General features: G+C 34.9%; 1 protein-coding gene across 1 annotated transcript in view; it reads right to left on the reverse strand.

The window, feature by feature from the left end:
* LOC129225626 (GPI ethanolamine phosphate transferase 1-like) overlaps window positions 1–25,519 on the reverse strand; it is a 109,882-nt gene that overhangs the window by 48,459 nt on the left and 35,904 nt on the right. Inside the window, 5 exon segments of the mRNA XM_054860093.1 lie at window positions 5,752–5,939; window positions 6,392–6,471; window positions 9,127–9,183; window positions 9,270–9,291; window positions 10,162–10,310. Of these exon segments, the coding sequence (XP_054716068.1) occupies window positions 5,752–5,939; window positions 6,392–6,471; window positions 9,127–9,183; window positions 9,270–9,291; window positions 10,162–10,310 (496 nt within the window).

Consider the following 25,519-nt stretch of genomic DNA (forward strand, 5'->3'; position numbering starts at 1 on the left):
GGATGCTAAAATATTGCTACACAGTTATAGCAAAATACTAACATAATGCATGACATGTGGCAACAATGAAACACAAAACAAAGCAGTAAATAATAAATTTTCATAACGTAATAGCTAACCATTAACCATTATTAAACATTTAGAACTAAAAAAATAATAAGTAAAAAAAAATCAAACTTTTTTTTGAAACAAAACTTATCCTTTTTAAGGAAAAAAAATTCAGAAGAAACCAAGATTTGAGGTTTAACAACAAAATTCATATAGATTGTTATGTACAGATTTCTGCTTTGAATTCATTCATGCTTTGTAGTAACCTGAGAAATGTCACGCAAAATCACAAAAAAGACGAACCCCATCCTACCAACCTCAAAAGGAGTACTATTTTATTAAGGTATGATAAATAACTTATTTTTATACATTGCATATCAAAATAAATTGCTCAAAAAGAGCTGGTTTTAAATTATATCAAGTTTTAATTCATAGTTATTTAATTCGTATACATGAAATGAAAGAAGGGGGGGGGGGGGTCTCAACCGAACCAATTAATTCATAGTTATTTTATTTGTTGTACATACTACAATTTGTATACATAGTTTCAATTTCTTATGAGTTCACTCAAGTTGCAAATGAATCGCTCAAAAACAAATGTAGTTCAGTTTTTTTTCTTTCTTTTTTCCTAGGATATTTGACTGTAAGTATATAATCATTAATATGCTTTTCTCATCAAGTAACTAAAAAGATTTTGATTGTTACGTATTAACGCCACCGCAGCTACCGATTTGGCGGCTTTCCCTTGCTACCAAAACGAGGAATCCAAAAGATAATTGCATGCTAACAACAAATGTGCCAAGTGATTGCTCTTTATTGGCGCATTAGTGCAACTTCTGCAGCGGGGCGTTAATACGTAAATACCAAGATTTTTTCACCGAACACATTAAGAAATATAAGCTTGTATCTTCATGAACTCCTGCTGATGAATCTGTTCGATATTGCTACTTTCTTTGTAGTACATGAGACTTTTTACTTCCTTTTACAAAAAAGGAACTATTGTATTCGCGAAATAATTTTCACTCAAAAATGGACCTTAATTTCCATTTTGCTCATCCCTGAATGCAGGGGCGTAGCTAAGGGGGGGGTTTTGGGGACAAAACCCCCCCGAAAAGTTAGTCTCAAAAAAAAGAGAAAAAGAAGAGAGAAGAGAAAGAAAAAAAAAAGAAGAAAAGGAAAAAATTCCAAGCGATTATACATATATATATATATATATATATATATATAAGAAGTAACCCCCCCGAAAGTCAGGTCTAGCTACGCCACTGCCTGAATGAATGTTGAGTTTTTTTTTCAGACTCGACCCCCCCATGGATAATGTCAGGAGGAAAAACTAATTAAAGTTCTTGGTGGACCTCACAAATGTATCTTGGTTGAGTCAAATTAAAAAGCATATTTAAGTAAATCATTAATATTTATTAGTACTAAAATACAACATGTTAACAAGAATAAAGGCTTCTTAAAAATATATTATTCTTGTAGAATCCTATCCAGCAATAATAAAAATATTGCAGCGAACATGAACAATAAATAGAACTAGGGGGCTATCGCCCCCTGCTCGCTAACGCTCGCCAACCCCCGGAACTGCTTACGCAGTCCCTTCGGATCGCTTTGCGATCCGAGCTCGCTACGCTCGCTCACCGGTCACCAAATGTTGGTCTAGCTTTATCTGTATTAAAAAAAGGTGGTTTCTTCTTTTCTTAATATGAATATCATAACACTTATGATTTTCATACATTTAAAAGGGAACAATTACTTTGACATGCAACTCGTGCATTGGATTATTATAAAGCAAAAGTTTGCAATTCCATTATCTTTTGAGAAAAGTATGCAAAGGAACATTTTTGTACTAAAATTACAAACATAATATAATCTTTCTTTCCTACATTTACTGAATGCAAAAGAAATTGCAGTGAAAAAAAAAATCCTACAATGTTAACACGTCACTAATTATACTATGTTCAGTGTCAAAATATGTGTATATATATGTTTTAAAATGTCTAACAGTTGCAAAGAGCAAGCAACTTCTGAAATTCTCTGAAAGCAGTGATTTAGTGAAAAAATTGTTAGAATGAGTGTTTTAAGAGTCAAGAAACCAAATCCAGTGGCACGACAGCTTAAGAGGGCCCAAGGCCTACTGTACCCATCTCACTCCTTCTGACCAAGGGCTCTGAGGTGCTAGGCAGATGTTCCAGTTAAGGTCAGCCTAACGCGGAACCCCCAGGATTCCCAAGCATACTTGGTACTTATTTTATTGACCCACTGGCGGAATGAACAGCTGAATCAATCATGCCCAACCCGGAGATTAAACCCGGACCTGCAGTGTATAAGGGCTACCACTGAGCCTCTGGGCTTCAGAGCACTTGAATATAATTTACGAAGAAGAGAGCAGTGGGCTACGGAGTCTTTAGATGAAAGATCTGAACGCAGATTGGTCAGAAATGCTGCCGATACGCTAAGGGGCACAAATTTACACAGTCTTCAAATCGGGAGAATTTTGCAAGTGTTTCCGAATACATTTACGGACTAATCATGCACTTTACTGGAGAAAAAGGGTTGGCCTAAGACTAATAATTATAAAACTGGAGAAAAATATTATTGTAGCAAAAAAAAATTTTAATGATTATTATATAACACTAATATTTGTCATACCTCGGATACCATTTATTTCATTCGATAGCAATATGCCTTTTAAATTCAAACGTAAACAATTTCCTGTTAGATTAGCCTTCCTAATGACTATAAATAACGCAGAGGGTCAAAATGATTTTGTGAAAACATATTAACAGTAAAATCAGGTTTCCCGATTCAATTTGTTGCTTTACTTTGCCACTGTGACTCAGTTCTTAACATCAATGCCATTGCAAAAGTATGTGAAATGTTTCGCTCTTCAGGTCTTCACAATTCGATTTGTTGCTTTACTTTGTCATTGTTGTTCAGTTCTTAACTTCAATGCATTGCAAAACTAAGTGACATGTTTTGCAATGAGAATTGTCCAATAAATTCATTTAGTCTATGTGGAATAACATAATACAGTGAAGCACGTTTATATGTTTCTCTTCTATTCGTTTTTTAAATTGTCCCTGGAGGGTCTAATATACATTTTCTTTACCATTGATACATTTTTTTCATTTGTACGCTTTATTCATAGTCCCTTCAAAAACGTATAAGCAGTGCTTCACTGTATATAAAAAAATGTGGTTGGAAAAAAAAAAAACAGTATTTACAGGTTGCAGTTAGTTAAGCTTGACCACGAAAAGAAGGCGGATGACCTTGAAGGGAAACATTTGTAATAGGTAGAATCTTCCAGAAAGCACCAAATAGTAAGAGGCATGGTCTCGCTAATCCTATCTATTCCAAAATAATAACAAACAACCAATTATAAATGATGTTTTTGCATTAAGGTCATCCACCTTCTTTTCCTGGTAAGCTGTAGCAGGGCTGTGGAGTCCGACAGGTTTTATGGGAAAGGAGTCGGAGTCGAAGGTCTAAAATTTCAAGAGACGGAGTCAGTAATTTTCTCTCAAAATTCGCAGCTCTCCCAATATTTCAGGAGTCACAGCCGGAGTCCAACTATTTTTGTGTAAAGGAGTCGTAGTCTCTAAAAATCCTGTAGTCGGAGTGGGACATTTTTCCTCTGACTCTGCAGCCCTCGTAAGTAGGGAACTTTATTTTTTGTAAGCACTATGGTTAAGGGAAAAACCTTTCGACATCAACATTAACTTTGCAAAGGATTTTTTAAAAAAAAGAAGAAACTCATAATACTTCTCCGCATACATGATAGAAAATTTCTGGGTTTTCAGATACTATGATTCTTGAATGCCTTACATATGACACGTCTGTGACTGAGTGGTTTTGTCAAATCTAAAAAAATTTTATCAAAAGTATGACTCTGTGTATTATTTATAGTTATTAGGAAGGCTAATCTAACAGGAACTTGTTCACGTTTGAATTTAAAAGGCACGTTACTATCGGATAAAATAAGTAGTATTCGAGGATAAGTATCAGTGTTATTATTTTTATTTTTTTAAATAAAATAATATTTTTCTCCAGTTTCAATACTATCACTGTCATTTCAACTCTTTTCTCCAGTAAAGTGCATGATTATACCGGAAATATGTTTGAAAACACTTACAGAACTCACTGGATTTGCAATTCGCGGTTCACGGCGTGCGTTTGCCCGCCTAATCCTATCGGCAGCATTTCTTCCCGATCAGCGTTTAAATCTTTCATCTAAATACTCCCAAGCACATTGCTCTTTTCTTTGTTAATTATATTCAAGTGATCGAAAACACTCATTCAAAAACCAAAATTCTACCGCTAGACATCTAACGCTAGAAGCGAGTCCGCAGCACTTGTAAACAACGATCGTAAACAAAGCGGATCGCTGCCAACGGAGAGAAAGAAATAACGGCTCGTTTTACGCCACGCATAAGCGTTTTATATATATAGATAGTTATACCACAGGTGCTCCTAAAAAAGTTCATCTTGATAATGGAAGAACAGTCCAGCGATCTCAAATCATCTTCCGCCAGTTGATTCCAAACGAAGTCTTGAAACATCCACGTAAGGCCGGCCGGCGCAATTCATTTGGCATGTAGATCAAGTGGAACGTGATTCCATCATCAACAGGACGGCAGATCCCAGGGCTGGTAGCCCACTACCACAGTTTAGGCAGGAGGAGACATCCAGGTAGTTGAAACAGGGGAAAGCGAGATCGATGGACGGATGTCCACCGCTTAAATACTGCTTCGATGACGTTCCACACAATTTACATATTCTTGGTTGCAAGTTCGATGAAATTCACTAAGAAAACTCAAAAAAAAATATTTTTGGCAACACTTAATTTCGTTGAAACCGTTACATTGACGGACAAGATTTTTTTTTCACTGTGATTTTTAACTGAACCGTCAATCAAGCACCTTGCAGTTTGTTTACATTTCCCTTACTACGCATGCAGGAAAGAACGAAAGTTTGGGAACTGTATTTAATTAGTGTGGCGTCAAGATATGGAGAGTCCCCTCACATAAAAATAGGTAAGTATTATTAATACCATTTCCCCAGTACCGGAAAGTCAAGAAAACAAAAAAATATCAAATATTTTGACAGATAATGCCTAAGAACGCATATCCATTTTGACGATTCCCGAGTTAATTACGACGAGTTTTCTCATGTCGTCTGTATGTACGTATGTGCCTATGTATGTCGCATAACGCAAGAATGGTATGTCTTAGAAAGTTGAAATTTGGTACGTAGCCTCCTAGTGGGGTCTAGTTGTGCACCTCCCTTTTTGGTTGCATTTGGGTGGTTCTAAAGGGGTAATTTGCCCCTTTTTGGGGGGAAATCATTGTTAATTTCGATGTAAACTCAAGTGGCGTTACAATTTAGCGGGCAGTTGCTGATATATCGCCAGTCTTTTGGTCGCCAAGTTTTGTCGCCAACTTGGCGATTTTTTTTTTTTTTTTTTTTGGTTTCAATTTGGCTATTGTTGGTGATATTTAGAGAGTAAACTATTGAATCACATTAAAATTTCCAATAATGGGAAAATGACAAATTGGAGTAAAAGGAAGTTATGTCATCAGTTTGTTTTTCTTCCCTTTACCATTTTTACCACATTTACCCTCTGATACAATAGGTAGTATTAACAAGATTTAGAGGGCTCTTTTTAGGTGCTGTATGTAAGGTATTCAAAGGTATACTTACTATGCAACATAAATGTAACTATAAATCCAATAAATCCATATGAAGCAATGCATCTAACTTTAGAAAAGTTATCATCTGGCAGTTTCACTGAAGATTCTAAAGATGTATGACTTAGATTTGTGTAGTCTTTTAAAAGCAACACAATTATATAGCTAATCCAGCCCAAGAAACCAAGAAAAATGCTGAAACTGCAAGAAATATATATATATTTTAAAATAATGAGATGATACAATTTGTTGTCAAAATATTTTTTTTTTCTTAACTTAATAATACAATATAAGCAAAAAAAGCTTCAGTCACAAAGTAGAATTTAAAATTGCTGATAACTGAAACTATGTTTAGAATTTGGCGATTTCAATATCCATGAAATTCAGTAGTACACTCTAAAATGATAATTAAAAATTTGTACTTCGTTCACATTTTTCTATTAACTCATTCTTTCAATTCCTACTTTGTTATTTACTATTCTGTGAAAGCAGCCCAAAAACATGCCAAAAATTAATATTTTTTATGGAATAAAATGCATTTAAAAATTAATTTTCAGTGCAGATTATGTGTCCAACAAGGTAAAACTAAATAACAAACATTACATTTATTAAAATAATATAAAAGGAGGGAATAGCAGTAATTATGATTATACCTCAATGCAATCCTATCATGTTTCTGGTAATACATAAGGCCTTTCAGAGCAACTTCTATTATTCTCATCCCAACTTGAATCTATATTACAAATAAAAGTACAAATAAGATCTTCGTATATAAATGTAATTAGCTTACATATTCCAAGTTTTTCTTCAGTTCTGAAACAATTTACTTTGAAATTATTCATAATACTATAAGACCAAACCACTGATTTTTAAAAAACGTGAAGAAAAACTATAAATATATTTAAAATACTAGTGGCACCCACACGGCTTTGTCCGTAGTAGAAAATTAAAAGGTCTTTTGGTTTGCCTGTATATTTACAAATAATGTGTGGTGAATCTCTTGCCAATTGGCTGGCCCAAGTTACGGTTTCACGTTATGATAGCTTGGTAATTTACTCGTCCACCATATGATAATTTTGCTCGGGAAAATGTTTTTGAAATTGGAATAGAAAAAGGACAAAATCAAATTTTCGAAAAATTGCTTCAAGACAAACTAATTCTGTGCTAAATTTCATGAAAATCGGGCGAACGGTCAAGGCGCTATGCGCGTCATAGAGATCCTGACAGAGAGACTTTTAGATTTTTTATTAATAAAGATTAAACTAAATTCAATATGTTTAAATCGTAGCTATTTAAAACAACAAAGAATATATTTATTTCGCAAGCTGCTTTGATACTAGCGTTTAAAATTTGTAGCACATTGAAGTGGCCTATTTTACAGCTAAATAGTTGTAGAATCACATTCTACTATGGAAAATAAAAATTTAATTAGTGCTTATTAGAAACATGAAAAGTGATCTCTATTTTTAAGTATAAAATCATTAGGACCTAACCAGAAATAATTTTCATCAAAATACTTGAATAATATTTGACAACTAAAAGAACATTTACCTAAAATTGGACTTTACTTATTTTTTTTCAAGTAGCTTATAAAAGGCAAATTTTATAAAATTGTTTGTGCTCAGCCAGGAAATAGCAGCTTACTGAAGCTTCTTATTTTTGTTTTTATTTTTTCTCTCTTTCTTCCCTTTTTTAAAATAAAAAATCTGAAGGAGATATTAAACAACAACTTGTTTAATATCTCCTTCAGATTGCTCCAGCTTGATTATATTCTGACACAATGACTTTCTTCGCATTTATTCAATGTGATATAACCAATAGCTAGCAAATACTTTTATTCCAAAATTATGTAAAAATACTTGAATAATATTTCACAGCTAAAAGAGATTTTCCATAAATAGTACTTTACAAATCTTATAACATTAACATTTGTCAGATGATAGTAGCTTACTGAAGCTCTTTTCAATTTTTAATCTCTTTATTTTTTTCTTAAAAAAAAAAGAAAAAAGAGGTATTAAACGTTGTTCTACACTGTTTTGCTAGATTAAATTGTTATACATACAACAACACACTTCACAATCCAGGGTTCATACTCTATTTGGATGAAAAAAATAACACTATTTAGTACCTAACTTGGCAATTTTTAGAAATGAGCATTAGCAAAAACTTCTACATGAATGCCACTACTTCATTGAAGAACTTACACGTAATGAGAAAAAATATCAGTACATTTAAAAAACTAAACTATTCTTATTTGTCGTCATCATATAAGTTTAAGTAAAGTAAAATTGCAGTAAATGGAATATAATGATGCTTAAATGTCTAATACTTTTTTTTTATAAACAGGCAGAATGATAACCAATGGGACAAAGGCAACTGGTTCTTTAAAGTAAAGCAACATAGTTTAGTTTATGTTTCTAATCCTTGTAATTATATAAAAAAAAACATTCAGTAATGAATAAATCTTCTGATTCAAAAGTACTTGTTTTGTTTACTTATTTGCACATTTTCAAGTGCATATAAATTTAAAAAATTGGAAATTTAAGCACATGTGTGATTTCTGACATTGAACGTAGCAGTGAGCTGCATGGATTAGTTTTGCGGGCCGTATGTTGGGCACTACTGTTTTAGAGTATTAGAATTCCCCCTTTTCTGTATTTTATCAGCTGACTAACAATCTTTATTTTCTAAAACCTTCAACAAATTAAGATAAACTCTGATAAATTTTATAATAAAGTTATTACGAGCGATTGAAACCAACTCGGATGCAGTTGAATTGCGTTTTTAGAGTGGCTTGGCCAAACCAAGAACTTGCAAGTTTGCTACTACAGAATATAAAACATAAGAAGTGTTGAAAATAATTAATTCAATATATATATATATATATATATATATATATATATATATATATATATATATATATATATATATATATATATATATATATATATATATATATATATATATAAGTGATGTCCAAGCAGTAAAATAACATCACTAGAAAAGGCGAGTGGTTGCGATAGAAGTGGATGCAATGAGATTTCAAAATTCAGATTTGATTTTTGGATTGTTCAATTTTCGACTTTTAGAAACTTTTATGTGCTATACTATTAATTAACTTAAGATTTCTAACGTTCTTTTAGTAACTGTGACTTTCTCTTTGCCCAGGACCTTTTTCCATGACTTGAAAAAAATTTCCATGATTTTGAATGAAAATTTCAATTTTCCATGACTTTTCCAGGTCTGAAATTTGGTTTTTTTTTTCCATGACTTTCCAGGATTTCCATGACCAGTACGAACCCTGACAATCATTCATTGTGATACAGCCAATAGTAAGTAAATACTTTTCTTAAAAAACCTTTTTAAGTAAAAGTACAAGAAAACTTACAGCATCTTTGTAACGATTTTGTTTCAAAAGAGTATCAATCATAGACATTAGTTCAGCCTATAAATAAAATGCTGAGTGTAATAACTTTTAACAAAAGGATATTGCAAATTGAAAAAGTACTCAGAAAAACAAAATTAACTTACCTGACGAGATGGTGATAACTCCCTGGGAAAAAAATTAACAAAAATATAATACATTACAGGATTTTGTGTTTTATTACAATGAAAATATGAACAATAATCAGTACATAAATAAATCATGCATCAATGCACGGGTACATCTCTAAAACACTGAAGTGAAGAAAATCAAGATTTTACGTTATTCAAGTTTTAATTGATTGATTATAATATTATTTGCTGTTGCTAGTTTATAATCAAAATAAATATTTTATAATTAAAGTTTGCAAATTGTTCTTTTTAAATGGGGAATTTTAAAGGTGTACCACTATTAAGAACACCATAGATGCCCCTATGCATCAGTTACTTAAACTAGCTTTATGCTTGCACAGCGGCCAAAAAGAGTTTTCACACTTGGACTTTAAATCAAAAATTACTACATCAAAAAATATTAAAAAATCAGATGTACTACTGTTGTCATCACTGGGCAATAAATTAAACAATTATAATCAGTGGCAAATTTCTAAATAGGTTAGAAAAGATGAAGCTCTGTGGCGGCAAACCTTCATTAATAGCAAGTTTTTGTCTGTGGCAAACTTTTGACTGCTGAAATTTCTTCTGTGGCCACTATAGAAATAGAGTATAAATTTGGCCCAAATTCTGTTAACTTTTGCAAGAATGCAGCATAGAAGAATATTTGTTTTAGCCTGTTAAGGGCATATTTGTAAATCAGTCGTTTATTGTCACTAATACAACACATAAGCCTAATATTAGACCACGTTACTGGTATCATGGATGCGTCAGGATTGTTGATAGGCTAAGTTTGCTTGTTTAACTATGTTTGGAGTAGCTTATAATAAGACATTTTAGGGAATTGGTGCTAATATATTGGATCTTGATCAAAGTTAGATGCTCTTACTTGAAGCTCCAGAAAAAAAGGGGAAGAGTATTTTCTTTCTTATTTCGCATCTGACGCTGATAATGAGCCAAGATTTGGCGAGCATTAGTCAATAAAGAGAGTGCTCGATGAGGCCACTCAGTTCCAAGGAATTCTACAGGCAAAATACCCTAAAAAGAATTATATTTGCTGTAAGTACATTAGGAATTCTAACCAAAAACAACATTAATAAGTACAAAAAGCAATACTAATTATTAACAAAATAAAATGCATATGAAAATTTAAAAAAAATAAAACAAAAATTGATCACTCAGGAATTTTACTAGGGAAACTCAAAATATCATTTTCTAAAAAATATACCAAATCTATACATATAATAAAATAAGATGTTTGTGTGTGTGTGTGTGGCGCCCATCCCGGGAAAATGGTAAGGCCTAGAAAGATGAAATTTGGTATACAGGTGTAGTTTTTGCTGAAGTTGTGCACCTCGGGCTTCGATTTTTGATATTTTAATTAGAAAAAAGTTATTTTATGTTTTATGTGATTTTTAGCACTTTTTAGTACTTTTAACCTCACAGACCCCAAACCAATCGTGCCAGACAAATATTTTTTGTACTATAGTGTCAGAAATTTAATTTCAAATATGATGAACAAAAAAATTTTGAAGATAGAGCAATTTTTGTATTTTTTTATGAATTTTTGAAAAATTCTTAATTTTGCATTTTTTTCTGGGTTTAATTTTTTTCTAAACGCATTCCGTGAAAAATATAATAACCTCTTTTCTACAATTTTACTATGTAGTAGCCAGAAAATTTTGTCCTCTACAGAAAAAAAAGTTTTCCTCCTCTACAGAAAAAAAAGTTTTCCAAAATATTCAAAAGTTTTTTTTTTTTTACAATTTTTTAAAGGCAGAACGAAGATATGAGCTATCGCTTCACCGAAGATCTGCTGTCCGCTGACTGCTTCGAATCCCACGTGATCTAACTGAAGTACGTAACATGCTTTTTTTCTTTTCTTCCTTTCGAAGGATTCATTCGCTTTTTTCTTTCTAGGTATTTCATTTGTTTCTCCCCCTCCCCTGAGATGTTTTGCTAAACATTCGATTTCGGTTAATCAGACGGACCACATTGGATCGTTTTGTTCCCAGTCACTTTTTTTCTAATTTCAATAAAAACAATGATTTTTATACTTTAGCAAACTCTGGGTACCACAGAGACACCAATTTTTTGTGCTATTTTAATAAATAAGAAAGCGCGCTTTTTTGCATGATTTTCTTTTTGTTAGGGAATAAGATTGGAGGTTAGATCAAAATAAATAGAGATAGATGAGAAAATTTAGAGATAGATCGAATAGGTAGATAATATATATTGAGTGTACAAAAAATGTTTTTTATTTATTTTTTCGAATAATTACTTTTTTTCTTTGAAAAAAAGATTACTAATTACTATCAGAGGTAAATTTGCATGGATCCAGAGAAAGATAAATCTACAGGTTGATGTACAGTGAGAGATAGACCCTTTATTTAAAGAACAACGGGAGGTGGGGGGGGGGGGGCGCCGCTACGACTTGAAAACCTAATGCTTTCACATAAAAATGGATGCGATTTTTGTTATTTTATGACTTCTTGGCGTAAAATGGTGAATGACAAGTAAGCCAAACAGCCGCCGTAGGCGGCTGCTTGTATATAAATAAAAAAAGATTGTTAATTACTGTCAGAGGTAGATACGCATAGATCGTATAGATAGATAGAAAGATAGACAAATACAGAGGTCGATATATAGTAGATGGACAGCAAGAAAGAGACATGCCCGTCATTTAAGGAACTTCAACAGCATGTCAATGCCCCCCCCCCCCACACACACACCATGACTTTGAAAAAACAATGCTTTCAAGGAAAAGTGGAAGTGTTTTTTGTTATTTTTCGACAAAATTTGCATGAAGAGCAAGTCGTTTGTGTCTCCCCTCCCCCTCCTTTAAAAATATTCCAAACGACGGAACTGGAGATAGATCTAGAAAATATTTTATTTAAATTAATAATGATATAGATTGATTGATACCGCCACAAAACTTATCTAAGCAGCCACCAAAGTTGGCAACATTGGCGTAAAAAGGCAGATGATAATACTGATATATAGAGAAAAACCAGGGCCCGATCAAGCCAAACTGGTACCCAGGTCCTGAGTAAAAGTTGGTGACCCTCCCCGGGTTGACCTATTTTGTCATTCCCGGAAAAAAAACGTCCCGGACAAAATGTCCCTTTGTCCCAGGGTTTCCGCTACGGTCGCATTGTTCGCAAAATGCGAAAATACTATTCAAATTGCGGAAATGGAACAAGGCATTTTCGCTCCAATATAATAAGAAAAGGAGAGGGGGGGGGGGAGACGCACAATCCAAGAGAGGAAGCAATCATGGTGATATTGAACCTAATCTTATTTAAAAAGCTTAGCTAACATGTGTCAACTGCTATAAAGTTCAACAGTATTTCGTCTAAATGAGCACTATGTCCCCCAATAAATGCATAACTAGGTTTTTTTTTTTTAATGTTTGCTCCCTCAATACTAAAACAAATTCTGAATTTTTCATTTCAAATAATATTGCCTATTGTGCATTTATTTCTTCAAAGAGGTCAAGGTTGAATTTTAGCATTTTGCTAAATACCTTTCCCCAATTTTAGCATTTTTGCTAAAGAATTTTTAAACTCAGCTTAAACCCTGCTTTGTCCACTTTTTCAGTAAACTGAAAGTTTAGTTAAAAATTTGTAGTTTGAAAGTAATAAATATATAATTGCAGATTCTTCCTATTTAAGCAACATTTTAAGAAAAAGTAGCATATGTACATAAACAATTGATTGCAAAATATTTTAAAGTGAAAATGAAAATAGTAAGATCAGTTGAAGTTTGTAAGTATGTATTATACTCGTAAGTCAAATGAGTGTTAATAAGTTATAATGCCATACAATACCATTTATAAAAACAAACACATCAGCTGTAGATTTCAAGGTGTTTATCTGTGATATGAAGGTTTATTGCCCATAATAAATGCATTTATAAAATTAAAAAGTATTGAATAAAAAGTTTTCAAAGGTTAGAGTCTCCAAACATTAAAAATCATTTTTTTTTATTTTTTTTTTGAAAAGAAAAATTACTTGATCTTAGTACAGGAAATGTTGACATAAAGTGAAATTGTTCTCAAAATACAAATTTGATGATCAGCAACAGACTCTGAACACAGCTAGGTTGTTCCTTGTCAATTTATTAGTGCCCAATGAAGATTGTGAAGGTGGCCCTTTTAAAGCTATTTACCCCTTATTCATTATTGCCTCTTCCAGTACACTGTTCTGAGTACCCACAATCCAACTAAAGAAGTAATTTTCTTTTATTTCTATGACATTAACATATCTATAAAAACATGCAGCGAGCATAAATATTTTGCTATAGGGTGATATCAATAAAAACTCGAAAAATATAACAGTAAAATATTTTTAGTCTATAAATCTTCGTTGATCTCCAAGGATTTCATTTGACTCTTCCATCAAGTTTAATTTCTACTATTATACTTTATAATAGTGTAATCACGGCCAGTAGTTTATTCACATTGTTAAATTTTACTACTTTTTAGTAATTATGATCTAAAATTAATTGCACCTTGCACCAATGTGTAATTAAAATTTTTTGTGGGTATAAGCATTTCATTCTAAAGTTAACAATCATTCTATTTAAAAAAAAAAAAATAATAATTTATAATAGATAATATATTAGAATTAGGTATATATACTAATTTTATTACACTATAACAAAACATTTATGTATGGATAATCAGTTGATTTTTCATTTTGTACATTTCGTCCAATTTCTTTCGGCATCCTGGACTTTTTACAAAAAAGTGGACAAAATAAGCTAACCCCCCCCCCCCCTTGAGAAAATCCGAAAATTTTAAGTTTCATACTAGAAACCTACACATAACTACATTTAAAAGGAAACCTGTAATTTGAATACCAAACACTTGATAGTCACTAGTTAAAATTGCCTTACCTTAAGGTGAAAATGAGTTAAAAAACAATTTAAAACAGCAAAAAAAAAAAAGAAAACCTTACTAATTCTGACATCAAGCTTTAAAAGGGCTTCTTTCTGGCTTTAAGAGAGGCAAATGTGTCGATCACATCATCAAAATCTAATTTTGATGTCACAGAATTTTCAATCGTCAATAAAGAAAACGCCTGTAAATTATCCTGAGACACGCAGCTTCTCAAACGATTTTTAATTCTTTTCAAAAATGAAAAAGAACGTTCACTGGAACAGTTGCTAATAGGCAAGGTAAGAAGAAGCTGCAGGGCTGAATCCACATTTGGAAATGTATGTGTGATGTTTAGTGATCTTATTCTTTTTAAAGATTCTTCAGGAGAAGGGTTACCCTTTGAAAAACTTAGAAAGTGTGTCAATTCTTCTGGAAAATGTTCATCTATGTGATCAGAGTAATTTTTTTGAAATTCTGCAGCATATTTTTTAATTTCCTCTTCAGATGCAGTAGCATTATGCAAATACAGAAATCCAAATTTTTTTTCTACATTGCTGTATGCCTTCATTCTTTTGTTAAGTTGAACAATTAATGAATCACAAATGACATAATGGGATATTACTTTGAATGCCTCTTTTCCACAAAGAGTTGTTTCGTTCTGGGACAGTTTATCCAGCCTCTTGGAAATACTTTTTTTCCTTTCATTTGCATACGTTATATCATCACCAACTAATTCTTTGGCTTCATCTTCGTACTCATCAAAATTTTCCCTCACAGTTTGGACAAATTCTATGAGGGAACTGTATAATGGCACAACAGCAGAAACATTGAAACATTCCTGTTGAAAACTTTTGTTCACGCTATTTACTCTCTGTAAAATCACATCCCAAATAACAGTCATTAGTGCTGTTTCTAATTTGTACATCTTAGCACATAAGCTTTTAGCTTCATGACGAGCTAATGGAGTAAGATTTTCATTTTCAGCAATATCGTGCAAAGCTTGCCTTATTTGCTGATAAGCTTTACGCAGCACTTTAGTAGCACTGGCTTCTGCAGACCACCTGGTGTTTGACAAACTTTTTAAAGTCAACTTTTGGTTAAGTTTCCGTAGTTCTTTATGCAATATATTCCATCTTTGAGTGGATGAAGAAAAAAAATTATAAATACTTTGGATAATACCAAAGAAAGAAACAGCCTGGTTGCAACACTGTACGGCTCTTTCACCCACAAGATTTAATGAGTGCGCTGCACAGGGCACATACTCTGCTAATGGACACATAGCTTTTATCCGAGTTTGAAGGCCAGAATATTGTCCAGCCATATTACTGGCATTGTCATAAGATTGTCCGCAACAGTGTAAAATGTCTAAATTTAAGCATTCAAGCTCTTTAAGTACAATCGTAGACAAAGAAGCAGCATAATGACTATCGATACTTAAAAACTTTATGAACCTTTCAATTGGCTCACCTTCTTTGTTTACATAGCGCAGTACTACAGATAGCTGATCTGTATGACTTATGTCTGGAGTGGAATCCAATATTAATGCATTGTGAGGTCTCAACGGTTCTTTTCGGCCTCCCACGACGATGACGTCTAGTTAGGGGGTCATTCTTGGAGACCACACGCAACCACTGCAGTTGTCCCACGGTCTTACACAAGATCCCCTTCCAGATTACGCAAAAGTTGCGGTCACTACGGCGCCGCTCCTCCTCTTTTGTCTCGGAGCACAGACCACCCTGTGGTGAGAATCGAAGTTTTCTTCGGGGGTCTGAAAGGCTTCTGGAGGCAGAGATGGTTACGCCACGAGCCGGGACTGAGGTCCGAAATTCTCTCGGGAACGCAATGTTCCAAGGTTTGGTTTGTAAAGCCAATATATAACTTAACTTCCAACGAAGTTAGTCCTCTGTGGATAAGATTCCTGCATTTACAATCCTTGTAAATTAATTGTACATAGCTGTATGCAATTACTCCAGACAAATAAAAGTTTATTTTTATTATTTATGGTCTGGTACGTTACAGCTTTAAACTTATTTGGTGGCAGCTTCGCGATGGTTCCTCTATCGCCTCAAAGAGACTGGTAAACAAATTATTTACCATAGTTGAAATTGCAATTCATCCAGAACTGCTCTGCTTGGAATGTGCTCATCTTGTGCATCTTCGCCCATGTGAAATGTTTGTGTTCTTCTCGCCGTCCAGAAGTGACTTCCATGTTCGCTCCGCGAACCTATTTTTCCTGTGATGAAAAAAGATCTTCGTTGCGTCAGAGCTGTGTGTTCTTCAACTTCTGTGCGCGTGTGAAAGAAGAAATTTACGTCTTGTGTTTTTAAAAGCGAAATCGTTGCATTTCCTTTTGAATTAACAACGGGCAATCCGTTAAGGAAATTTTAGAGATCGGTCATCGGACCTGAACTTTTTTGTGATAACCCTCCTGTGGTTCCTGCACATTTTTAGAGATCGGTCATCGTGACCTGAACTTTTTTGTGATAACCTCCGGTGTTTCCCGCACGGATCCTAGTATCCATTAATTAGTTCCCTATCTCTGAATTTACACTTGGATATACCCTGATGAGGTCCTTTCTGCAATTGGGTAAGTACCCTTTTCATTTTTGAGAGTGACGGTTAGGGTGTAAAACTGTTCTTTTTTCTCTGTGTAAAGTAAAATTACTGTACCTTATGAACATGTATTTTGCTAGGATTAATGACACTTAACTTAATTAGGTAGTTCATTAACTTTTAATTTGGCAGTTGTCTTGTTTGTATTTTTATTTTTCGAAATTAAATTGTTTTGTAATCATGGCTTTCTTAAACAAAGCAAAAAAGTCTGAACTCCAGGAATTAGCTGAAGAACTGGGGTTAACTGTAACTCCTGATTTAAAGGTTGTTCATTTGAAAGAGTTAATTTCAAAAAGTATGGAGGACCCTGAAGTGATTAAAACAATGTTTGAAAACATTATTTCCGAAAGAAATTTGATTTTGGAAAAGGAGAAAGAAAGGAAACAGGAAGAGAAAGAACAGAGGGAATATGAGTTAGAAATGCTCAGGTTGCAGTCTCTCCCACAGCAGGGAGCTGTTTCAAATGTAAACACTGGGTTTCGGGCATCAAAAGAAAATTTTGAATTTGTCAAATTCATCCCAAAATTCGATCCCGAAAAATCAGACATCAGTCTGTACTTGACTATTTTTGAGCGACAGGTCAAAAAGGCAGATATTTCCCAAACTAATTGGGTTTACTGCCTGTTAAGTTTACTGCCGCTGGACATCGTGCAGTTGATTGCTCGGGAGTCTGATGAAAAGTCAGAAGACTACGATCACATCAAACAAATTTTACTTAAGAAATTTAAATTAAGTGCGGAAGCTTTTCGCCAGAAATTTGTTCAACTGAACAAGCGGGTTGAAGGAACTTGGAAAGATTTTGCTTTCGAAAGCAAAAATTTTCTTGAGCAATGGCTTGAAGGTTTAGAGGTCGGGGACTTTGAATCTTTGAAAAGTCTGATGGTAACCGATCAAATCAAAAAGCGCGTAGCAGTAGAAGTGAAAGAGCATTTCATCGACGATTGGGGACAATACAAAGACCCTGAAAAATTAGCTGAACTGTTAGACAGCTACGAAAATATACGAAAAAATCCCAAACAGACAAAAACGCAGAAGAGTGAAAAGACCGCTCATAGGTCAACTAATGGGAAATTTGGGAACAACCCCTTATTGAACGGAGAACGCTCCGCGCCGGGGATGAACAATATGGGGAATTTCGAAAAGCGAAAGACACCCCGCTGTTATGAATGCAACAGTCCTAATCACTTGAGACCGTCTTGTCCGAAACTAATGAAAGAACGGAGTGGGGGTAGCGAGAGTTTAAATCGTATTTCGGTCAAGGAAAGGTGTCATTCTGAATTCTTAAATCCTTACATTCAGGAGGGCATTATTGGGAATCATAAAATTCTAATACTTCGAGATACTGGATCCTCGATTGATCTTTGTACTAGAAAATACGTTAATCCTAATTCTTATACAGGAGAAGTGGTGTGGGTTAAACAACCACTAGATGCGCATCACATTGCTTTGCCTCTTGCTGAAGTAGAAATTGAAGGGGAGCATTTTGGGAGGATAAAAACAAAGGCTGCCGTTTGCTCTGACTCTTTAGATACGGGGCGTTATTTGCTAGGAAATAAAACCGCTGCCTTGCTTAAGGAGCAAAAACAGTATGAATTTCCAGAGTGTGAATTCTTAAACGCGTACAGACTAGGGCGATGCTGAATAAATACAAATTGGCTGAAGATTGTGAGTCAAATCATGATTTTGGGAATGAAGCTCTGTCTGTTATCACTGATAAAAAGGATTCAGATCAAGGGGAAAATGTTGGGATTGAAGGGAATCAGCAGGAGGAGGAAACCCCGCTGATTTTTCCGGCAGTAGAGCCTAACGCTCCAGAATTATCTCTTTTAGAAATCAGCCGTGAGGATTTAAAAGAACTTCAGCGGAATTGCCCAAAATTAAAACCAATTTTGGATATTGTGTCATGTAAAAATAAGACCTCCAACCGGGATAATTATAACATTAAAAATGAATTGCTGGTTAAAACGCAGACTGACCGGTTAGGCAACACGAAGGAGTTAATTATTGTTCCCGAGGTGTTAAGGGAAAAAATAAAGGGCATGTGTCATGAGGGAACCTCTGCTCATTTAGGAATTACTAAATCCAAAGATAAGCTGGTTAGACATTTTTTTTGGCCGGGATGTTTCAAAGATATGGAAATGTTTGTCCGGTCTTGTGACCCCTGTCAAAGGGCCGGTAAACCTAGTGATAAAAAGAAGGCACCTCTAAAAATCGTTCCTATCATTGGGGATACTTTTAGCACCCTAAACATAGATTGTGTTGGGCCTTTAGTAGAATCACCTAACGGTAATAGGTATTTAGTCACCGCAATTTGTTTGGCCTCAAAATATCCAGAAGCCATTCCGGTGAAGGATATTGGGTCAGTTTCAGTTACGGATGCTCTTTTAATCATGTTTAGCAGAATGGGTTTTCCGGTGGAAATTCAGTGCGATCAAGGGCGATCGTTTACGAGTATTCTTACTTCTGAGTTTTTTAAGCGATTTGGTGTAAGAATTAAGCATAGTTCCGTCAACCATCCTCAATCTAATCCAGTGGAGCGGTTTCACAGAACCATCAAGCGATTAATTCGCGCATTATGTGTAGAGTCCGGACCTGATTGGGAGAAACACCTTCCACTAACTTTACTTGCCCTGCGCTCGGTAGTTCATGAGAGTACGGGATATGCTCCAGCAGAGTTAATTCATGGGAAAAATCTTAGGACGCCGGAAACTCTTTTATATGAAAAGTGGATGGGAGATGATATTGAAAACGAGGGTGTAACCGAATACGTTTTTAAACTCATAAATCGTTTAAAAAGATGCCAGGAGGTAGCCATTAAAAAAATGGAAGAGTCGCAGATTAAGAGAAAGGGTTACTACGATAAGCATACGGTAAAAAGAGAATTTAAAGTGGGCGATTTGGTCCTAATTTTGGCAACATCGAGGCCAACAAAATTTTCTGTTCAATGGGTTGGTCCTGGGACGATTAGAAGTAAAATTTCTGAAACAAACTACATTGTAGAATTGTCTGGGAAACGGGAAAGATGTCAAATCTATCACGTGAATATGCTCAAGCCCTATCACAAGAGACCGGAACAGATTAATTTGCTGAGTTTTGAAATGAAAGATGATGCATCAGCCGATAACGATGTGGATTTCCCCACCATTGAAAGGGACCCCAACATCTATAATTTCAGTGAAATAGTTCAATCGAGTAATCTTTCAGATCGTCTAAATTCAGAACAAATTGAGCAGTTAGAGAGATTATTAAATAAGTATTCGAAGAGTTTTTCAAATGATCCGGGTCTCACTAATTTGGTTGAGCATGACATCGAATTAATAAGTGACAAACCCGTACGTTCAAAACCTTATCGTGCCTCGCATAGGCAAAATGAAATTTTGAAGGCAGAAGTTCAGAGAATGCTTGACCTACGCATTATTGAAGTGGGGGAGTCAGACTATTTATCCCCCCTCATTCTAATTGAAGTCCCTGGAAAGGATCCTAGGCCTTGCATAGATTATAGGCGATTAAACGAAATTGTTCGAACAGAATATTTCCCGCTTCCAAATATCGAGGAACGCGTTGAACAGGTATGTGCAGCCAAGTACATTACGATTTTAGATTTTGCTAGGGGATATTGGCAAATTCCGTTGACTCCTAGAGCCCAGCGTTTAGCAGCTTTTTGCACAAATTTTGGGACTTTTCGACCCTTACGGCTTCCTTTCGGGCTACGGAATGGTTCTTATATTTTTGCTAAGATTACGTCAGAACTGTTAAAAGATTGTGAATCTTTCGCCGTGCCGTATATTGACGATATAGCCGTGTATTCCAACACCTGGGAATCCCATTTGAAACATTTAGATTGGGTACTCAAGCGCATTTCAAAGGCTAACCTAACTATTAAGCCATCAAAATGCAGGTTCGCGCAAAATCATGTTAAGTATCTGGGACACATAGTAGGTTTCGGTTTCCGTTCTCCAGCAGAAGCGAAAGTAGAAAGCATTCGATCTTTCCCTACTCCGCGAACAAAGACGCACGTTCGTGCTTTCCTCGGATTAGCAGGGTACTACAGTCGCTACATTCCGATGTTTTCGGCTATTGCTGAGCCTCTCTCCGACACGTTGAAAGGGAAGTCGAAAAAGGGGGAAATTGTTTGGACTCCTGAATGCGAGAAGGCCTTCGGTCAATTGAAAGAAATGTTGACGAGTCAGCCAGTTTTGTTTGCTCCGAATTTCAACCGTGAATTCATTGTGCAAACGGACGCGTCAGATCGTGGTTTAGGCGTAGTGCCTACGCAGTTTGATGAAAATGGGGAAGAACATCCTATTTTATACTTAAGTAAAAAGTTTTCAGACGCCGAGCAAAAATACTGCACGAGTGAGAAAGAGTGCGCCGCGATAGTTTTCGCTGTAAAGAAATTACATTTTTACCTCGATTCAAATTTACCGTTCAAGGTAATTTCAGACCATCATCCACTCGTGTGGTTGAATAAAAATTCAAGTACCAATCCTCGTTTAACGAGATGGTCGTTAGCTCTTCAGCCCTACAATTTTGAAGTCAAACATAGGCCAGGAAAAGAACATCAAAATGTCGACAGCCTAAGCCGTTCATTCTTTCAGTAAAGGAAAGGTTTGAAGGTTGTTGGTTTTTTTTTATTTAGCTAAGAAATTTTTATGCATTTTCATTTTTCATGTGATAAATCACATAGTTTTGGATTATTTAGAGTTAATTTTAGAACAGAAAATAACATTAATAAATTTAATGTTAAATTAGTTCGGGTTGTAATAACTTTTAAAATATGTTTTAAGAAGTTGAGTCACTCTCAAGTATGGAAATGGTACTGCTCTCTTCTTGTCAGAAATTACTGTTTCATGTATGTGTAACTGTAATCACCGTGACTATGATTTCGAACTGTTTACACGTGATTCAAGTGTGACAAGATTTGCATAACAGTGTGTTGGACTTATTTCAAACTATTTGAACTGTTTCCAAATTTTTGAACTTTCCACCCATGTGAAAAGTTCCCTTTTTAAGGGGGAAGGAGCTGTGAGGTCTCAACGGTTCTTTTCGGCCTCCCACGACGATGACGTCTAGTTAGGGGGTCATTCTTGGAGACCACACGCAACCACTGCAGTTGTCCCACGGTCTTACACAAGATCCCCTTCCAGATTACGCAAAAGTTGCGGTCACTACGGCGCCGCTCCTCCTCTTTTGTCTCGGAGCACAGACCACCCTGTGGTGAGAATCGAAGTTTTCTTCGGGGGTCTGAAAGGCTTCTGGAGGCAGAGATGGTTACGCCACGAGCCGGGACTGAGGTCCGAAATTCTCTCGGGAACGCAATGTTCCAAGGTTTGGTTTGTAAAGCCAATATATAACTTAACTTCCAACGAAGTTAGTCCTCTGTGGATAAGATTCCTGCATTTACAATCCTTGTAAATTAATTGTACATAGCTGTATGCAATTACTCCAGACAAATAAAAGTTTATTTTTATTATTTATGGTCTGGTACGTTACAGCATAATATTTAGACTCTTTAATTTCGGCTAATATGTAATTTAACACTTTGTTAGACATGAGCTGCAATATTTCTGTAGCAATTGTGGATGATAAATAGTTGACATTGCCCTTTCCTTGGTTGCTAGTTTTCCGCAAATGCTCTGATATAAAGGGATCAAATCTAGCTAATAATTCCAAGCAACCTAAAAAGTTGCCGTTTCTCAGAGAACCAATAGTCTCATCATCTCCAAAGAGGGGCAACCCCCTTTCTGCCAGAAATTTTATAACCGATACAACTCTGGTCAGGACAGAACGCCAGTATGTACACTCTTTATTGTACTCATCGATCATTTGACAATCAATGCGTGTGCTATTTTCCGCTCGTGTTGACAATTTGCACACACTGTCACGGTGAGTCTTAGAATTCTCATGTTCTGAAAGTCGTTCCGATGCATTTTTCCAATTTGAAAACCCTTCACTGCAAAGAGATTGTTTGCTGCAGCTAAACAATTTGCAAACGTAACAAAATACTGCCTTTTTGGCAGGTGAGAAAATAAGCCATTCTCTCTTGATTTTTTCTTTATTTTGCTTAACTCTGTAAAAATGGTGTTCTGTCAAAACCCGAGTTTTATCATAACAAAATTTCACCGAATGATGAATCTCTGAAATGGACTGGCATGGCTTGTTTCGTGTAAAATGTTCCCGCATTTTTTCTGTTACTACCATTGGCCACAGACCAGGATCGGAGGAAAATGTCTCTGCAACATTTATTGCATCATTCAGCATCACCTCATCATGTTCGCTTTCTTCACAAACATCAGACAGCTTTTTATCGGATCCAGTTGAATTTTCATCATTCAGCATCACTGCACCATTCTCGCTTTCTTCGCATACGTCAGACAGATTTTTATCAGATTCAGTAGACATTTCATCATTCAGCATCACCTCATCATTTTTGCTTTCTTCACATACATCAGACCGATTTTTATTGGATTCAGTTGACATTTCATCATTCCTCATGCTTTGCATTTCCATTTCCTGTAGTGGATTATTATCCGCTTGATCCAGGACTTCGTCAGTTTTCAACAAATACTGCTCCATACAGCCTCTCAGCTTTTTCGTAGTTAACATTTTTTGTTGCTTTAGGAGTCTTTTTCGACAACCAGACAACTGCTTCCGATTTGACATGATGGGTAATTTTAAAATCACTATTTCAAGAAATATTCATTTAAAAGAACACAGCAATATGCACCGAGCTTACAAATTGCGTGCTGTCGGCACGATACACGAGGGAAGAGCGTGAACGTCAACAAACGATACAATGCAGTTACAGTTAGACCGCGATGCGGAAGGAATCCTAGTTTATGGAGGAATGAGAATCATATTTGCCAGAGTAAGGGACAACGACTTCTTAGCGCGTTTTTTTTTAATTTCACAAGTTTTTGAGCTGATTTTTTTTTTTAATTTTGAGGTCCCTCTCCCTTTAAGTTAAAAATAAAGTATAATGAGCCTTTAAAAAAAAAAAGTTAATTTATTAAGCTATTTTGGTGCCCCTAAATTTGTGGTGCCCAGGTCCGCGGACCCGCCGGACCGTGCGTTAATCAGGCCCTGAGAAAAACATTGATTAATACCGTCGCTAAGTTGTCTAAGCATTCGCCGAAGGCGGCAACCCTGGCGTAAAAAGGCGGACCAGCTGGTCGCCGAAGGCAGCTAGTAACTACTAATTTAGTAAAATGAAATATAGAATATATAATTTTTAAGTTAAAGTTGCGTGTGTTTTTTTTTTCTCTTTGCTCCTTTTATTTGTTTTATGTAGTGTGTGTGTGTGTATGTGTATATATATATCTATCCCAAGCAACAGACAGAAAATTTTGGAAGCAGTTGGAAAAGACCTTCATCCAGCAATGGATTGACAATGGTTGAAAGTGGTAATCATGATGATATATATATATATATATATATATATATATATATATATATATATATATAGCAGACCCTTGTTTTACGTGGGGGTTACATTTCACCGAAATGCTGTGTAAATCAAAACCACGTAAATGGAGACCGAATATTAGAGTTAAAATAGGGGTCAAATTCTGTAGATAAAAAAATACTTCATTTAGTGGTGACTAATTGTACATATAATGTGTACTTATATCGATTTCTATGCACAACAAGAATAAGAAAAAATCAATTCCGTGTTCTGTTTATAAAAAAGAGCTTGTCTTTTGGCAGTCATTAAGAATTTTTCTCTGTAGTTCTTTGCAGAGCATTAACCAGAGCCCTATTTCCCAATAGACAGAGTAGGCAGTTGTCTAGGGTGGCAAATTTTGCTTCAATCTCATTTTTTAAATTATTATTCTTGAAAATGAAACATAAAACATCAGTTCTTTTTTTATTTTTCTCCAAAACAGCAACATAACTGATCCTAAGCGGACTTGAACGTAATTGTCGAAACCACAGAAAATATGGTGGGACAGACTTCTGGTAATGAGTAATCAGTTTCATTTTTGACTTGTGGCACGGACGGAGTACATCCCCTATAGAAAACATACACTTTTATCTATACCTTCCAAGAATTTCTTTCCCTTAACACAAAGAAGGTCCTTCCGGAGCGCTTCAAGAAGAGAGCCTCAGGTAAAACACATAACATCTGGTTTCTCTTATAAAGACCATGTGCAGCACGGGAAGGGCTGAGTGACCATTATCTCTTTCTGCATTTAAAAGAGCATTTTATTCCTCTTATACCCTTAGGAGTGTTCATCACGAAACATGACTAGAATGTTTTAAGAATTGGAAAGTATAATTTGGGATTATTACTTCTGCTCAGTAACTTAGTTAAAATCTACTCCGTTGGAAAACCATTTATAGAACGAATCAAAATATTTTTTAAATTTTTAATATGTATTGTTTACATACTATAGGTGAAGCTTTAAAACGCCACAATGTAAATTGTTTTAAAAAACGTATTTGAATATTGAAACAAAAATTAAGTAAACCGAATGAGTTTGAAATTATGGTGTTTTTTATTTCTCAGTTAATTTTGTTTGGTTACTTTGTTAACCAAAAAATTAACTAAATTCTGTTTTTGTCCATTTAAATGCCATTGTACTGCCTTATGAAAGTTTAAAATTGAATACAAAATTTCAGACACACAAATACTAAAAGGAAAAATATAATTGTAATAAATATTTTCAGAATGAAATTGAACGCTTTTGAAACGAACTAAAAAGAATAAAAAAACTCTCTAAGCCTTATGCAGATTTAAAGCCCCATAGAG

The sequence above is a fragment of the Uloborus diversus genome, chromosome 7 (genome assembly GCF_026930045.1).
Source record: "Uloborus diversus isolate 005 chromosome 7, Udiv.v.3.1, whole genome shotgun sequence".
Taxonomy (NCBI): domain Eukaryota; kingdom Metazoa; phylum Arthropoda; class Arachnida; order Araneae; family Uloboridae; genus Uloborus; species Uloborus diversus.